At 52.9% G+C, this 2,184-nt stretch overlaps 1 protein-coding gene across 1 annotated transcript in view; it reads left to right on the top strand.

The window, feature by feature from the left end:
• Positions 1-1,935, top strand: part of ICAM5 (intercellular adhesion molecule 5, telencephalin) — a 14,685-nt gene extending 12,750 nt beyond the window's left edge. Inside the window, exon 13 of the mRNA XM_011954955.1 lies at positions 1,834-1,935. Within this exon, the coding sequence (XP_011810345.1) occupies positions 1,834-1,935 (102 nt within the window). The remainder of the gene's footprint in view (positions 1-1,833) is intronic.
• The last annotated feature ends 249 nt before the right edge of the window (positions 1,936-2,184 follow it).

The following is a 2,184-nucleotide window of genomic DNA, read 5'->3' as shown; positions in this document are numbered from 1 at the left end:
TGAGACGGAGTCTTGCTCTGTCGCCCAGGCTGGAGTGCAGCGGCACAATCTCGGCTCACTGCAAGCTCCGCCTCCCGGGTTCACACCATTCTCTTGCCTCAGGCTTCCAAGAAGCTGGAACTACAGGCGCCCGCCACCATGCCTGGCTAATTTTTTGTATTTTTTAGTAGAGACGGGCTTTCACCACGTTAGCCAGGATGGTCTCGATCTCCTCACCTCGTGATCCACCCGCCTCGGCCTCCCAAAGTGCTGGGATTACAGGCGTGAGCCACCGTGCCTGACCTATTTTATTTTTTAATTAACTTTTTGTTTTTGTTTTTGCTTTTGTTTTTGTTTTGGGATGGAGTCTCTGTCTCCAAGGCTGGAGTGCAGTGGCACAATCTTGGCTCACTGTAAACTCTGCCTCCCAAGTAGCTGGGATTACAGGCACATGCCACGCCTGGGTAACTTGGTAATTTTTGTATCTTTAGTAGAGACATGGTTTCCCCATGTTGGCCAGGCTGGTCTCAAACTTCTGACCTCCGGTGATCTGCCTGCCTCGGTTTCCCAAAGTGCTGGGATTACAGGAATGAGCCACTGTGCCTGGTTGGGCATACGTCTTGTTTTTTTCTTTCTGTAGATAACAAGCGATTCTCCTCCCTCAGCCTCCCAAGTAGCTGGTACTACAAGCGCCTGCCACCATGCCCAGCTATTTTTTGTTTTTTTAGTAGAGGTGGGGTTTCACCATGTTAGCCAGTCTCTAACTCCTGATCTCAGGTGATCTGCCTGCCTCGGCCTCCCGAAGTGCTGGAATTACAGGTGTGAGCCACCATGCCCGGCCTGAGTGGTGGGAGGTGTCTATTTTAGACTGAGCAGTCAAGAAAAGCTTCTCTGAAGAGGTGATGTTTGGGCCAGGCCTCCGCAAACTATTAGAAGGTGTCAGCCATGGGGAGATGTGGAGGGAGGGTGTTCCAGGCCAAGGAAGGGTAAGATAAAATCATTCAGGGATCTGAGGGCAGAGGAATCTGGACTCCAGTTCTCCCATTCAGGGCTGCCCAGGAGAGATAAAGAGGATCTCATAAGAGTGTATGGGGCCGGGCGCGGTGGCTCAAGCCTGTAGTCCTAGCACTTTGGGAGGCTGAGACGGGCGGATCATGAGGTCAGGAGATCGAGACCATCCTGGCTAACACGGTGAAACCCCGTCTCTACTAAAAAATACAAAAAACTAGCTGGGCGAGGTGGCGGGCGCCTGTAGTCCCAGCTACTCGGGAGGCTGAGGCAGGAGAATGGCGTAAACCCGGGAGGCGGAGCTTGCAGTGAGCTGAGATCCGGCCACTGCACTCCAGCCTGGGCAACAGAGCGAGACTCTGTCTCAAAAAAAAAAAAAAAAAAGTTGGGTGCTTTGTGGCTCACTCATGCCCACACAGGGACCATGCCCCACCCTACCCACCTTTTTTTTTTTTTTTTTCCCTGAGTCTCCCTCTATTACCCAGGCTGGAGCACAGTGGTACAATCACGGTTCACTGCAGTCTTGACCTCCAGGGGCTCAAGCAATCCTCCCACCTCAGTGTCCCGAGTAGCTGGCAGTACAGGTGTGCACCACCACCCTTGGCTCATTTTTTGATTTTTTTGGTAGACACGGGGTTTCACTATGTTACCCAGGCTGGTCTTGAACTCCTGGGCTCAAGTGATTCTCCCACCTTGGCCTTCTAAAGTGTTGGGATTACAGGCATGAGCCACCACACCCAGCCCACCACCCAGTCTTAACTCTCCCTCCTCCCTCCCTCTGAGTGCTGGTGGCCTGTGTGTCATGCCTGCTGAAGGCTGCCTCTGACTTGTGGCTTTTGACTTCAGGCCTGGGAGACACCCTTTGGCTGGGTTAAGGAGATCTTGAAATGGGTAGGGGACACAGCAGGGGGTAAGGAGAGTGACACACTGCAGGCACGGGTTGGGTGACAGATGAAGGATCCATTGGTATATGCTGCCAGTGTGTGCCATCTACTTGTGTGTTTTATGTGTGTCTCGTGCATGTGTCCTGTCCGGGCTGTATCTGTGACTCAGCTACATGTCAGCACATCCCTGTCGACGTGTGTCTGCTGATATGTCCGTCAGCATGCACGGCTGTCTTGCATGCGTCTTTTTTGAGACGGAGTCTCGCCGTCACCCAGGCTGGAGTGCAGTAGCACCATCTCGGCTCATTGCAAC

Source organism: Colobus angolensis, unplaced genomic scaffold (genome assembly GCF_000951035.1).
Source record: "Colobus angolensis palliatus isolate OR3802 unplaced genomic scaffold, Cang.pa_1.0 Scaffold39, whole genome shotgun sequence".
NCBI classification, from domain to species: Eukaryota; Metazoa; Chordata; class Mammalia; order Primates; family Cercopithecidae; genus Colobus; species Colobus angolensis.
This window is presented reverse-complemented; position numbering and strand designations above follow the sequence as displayed.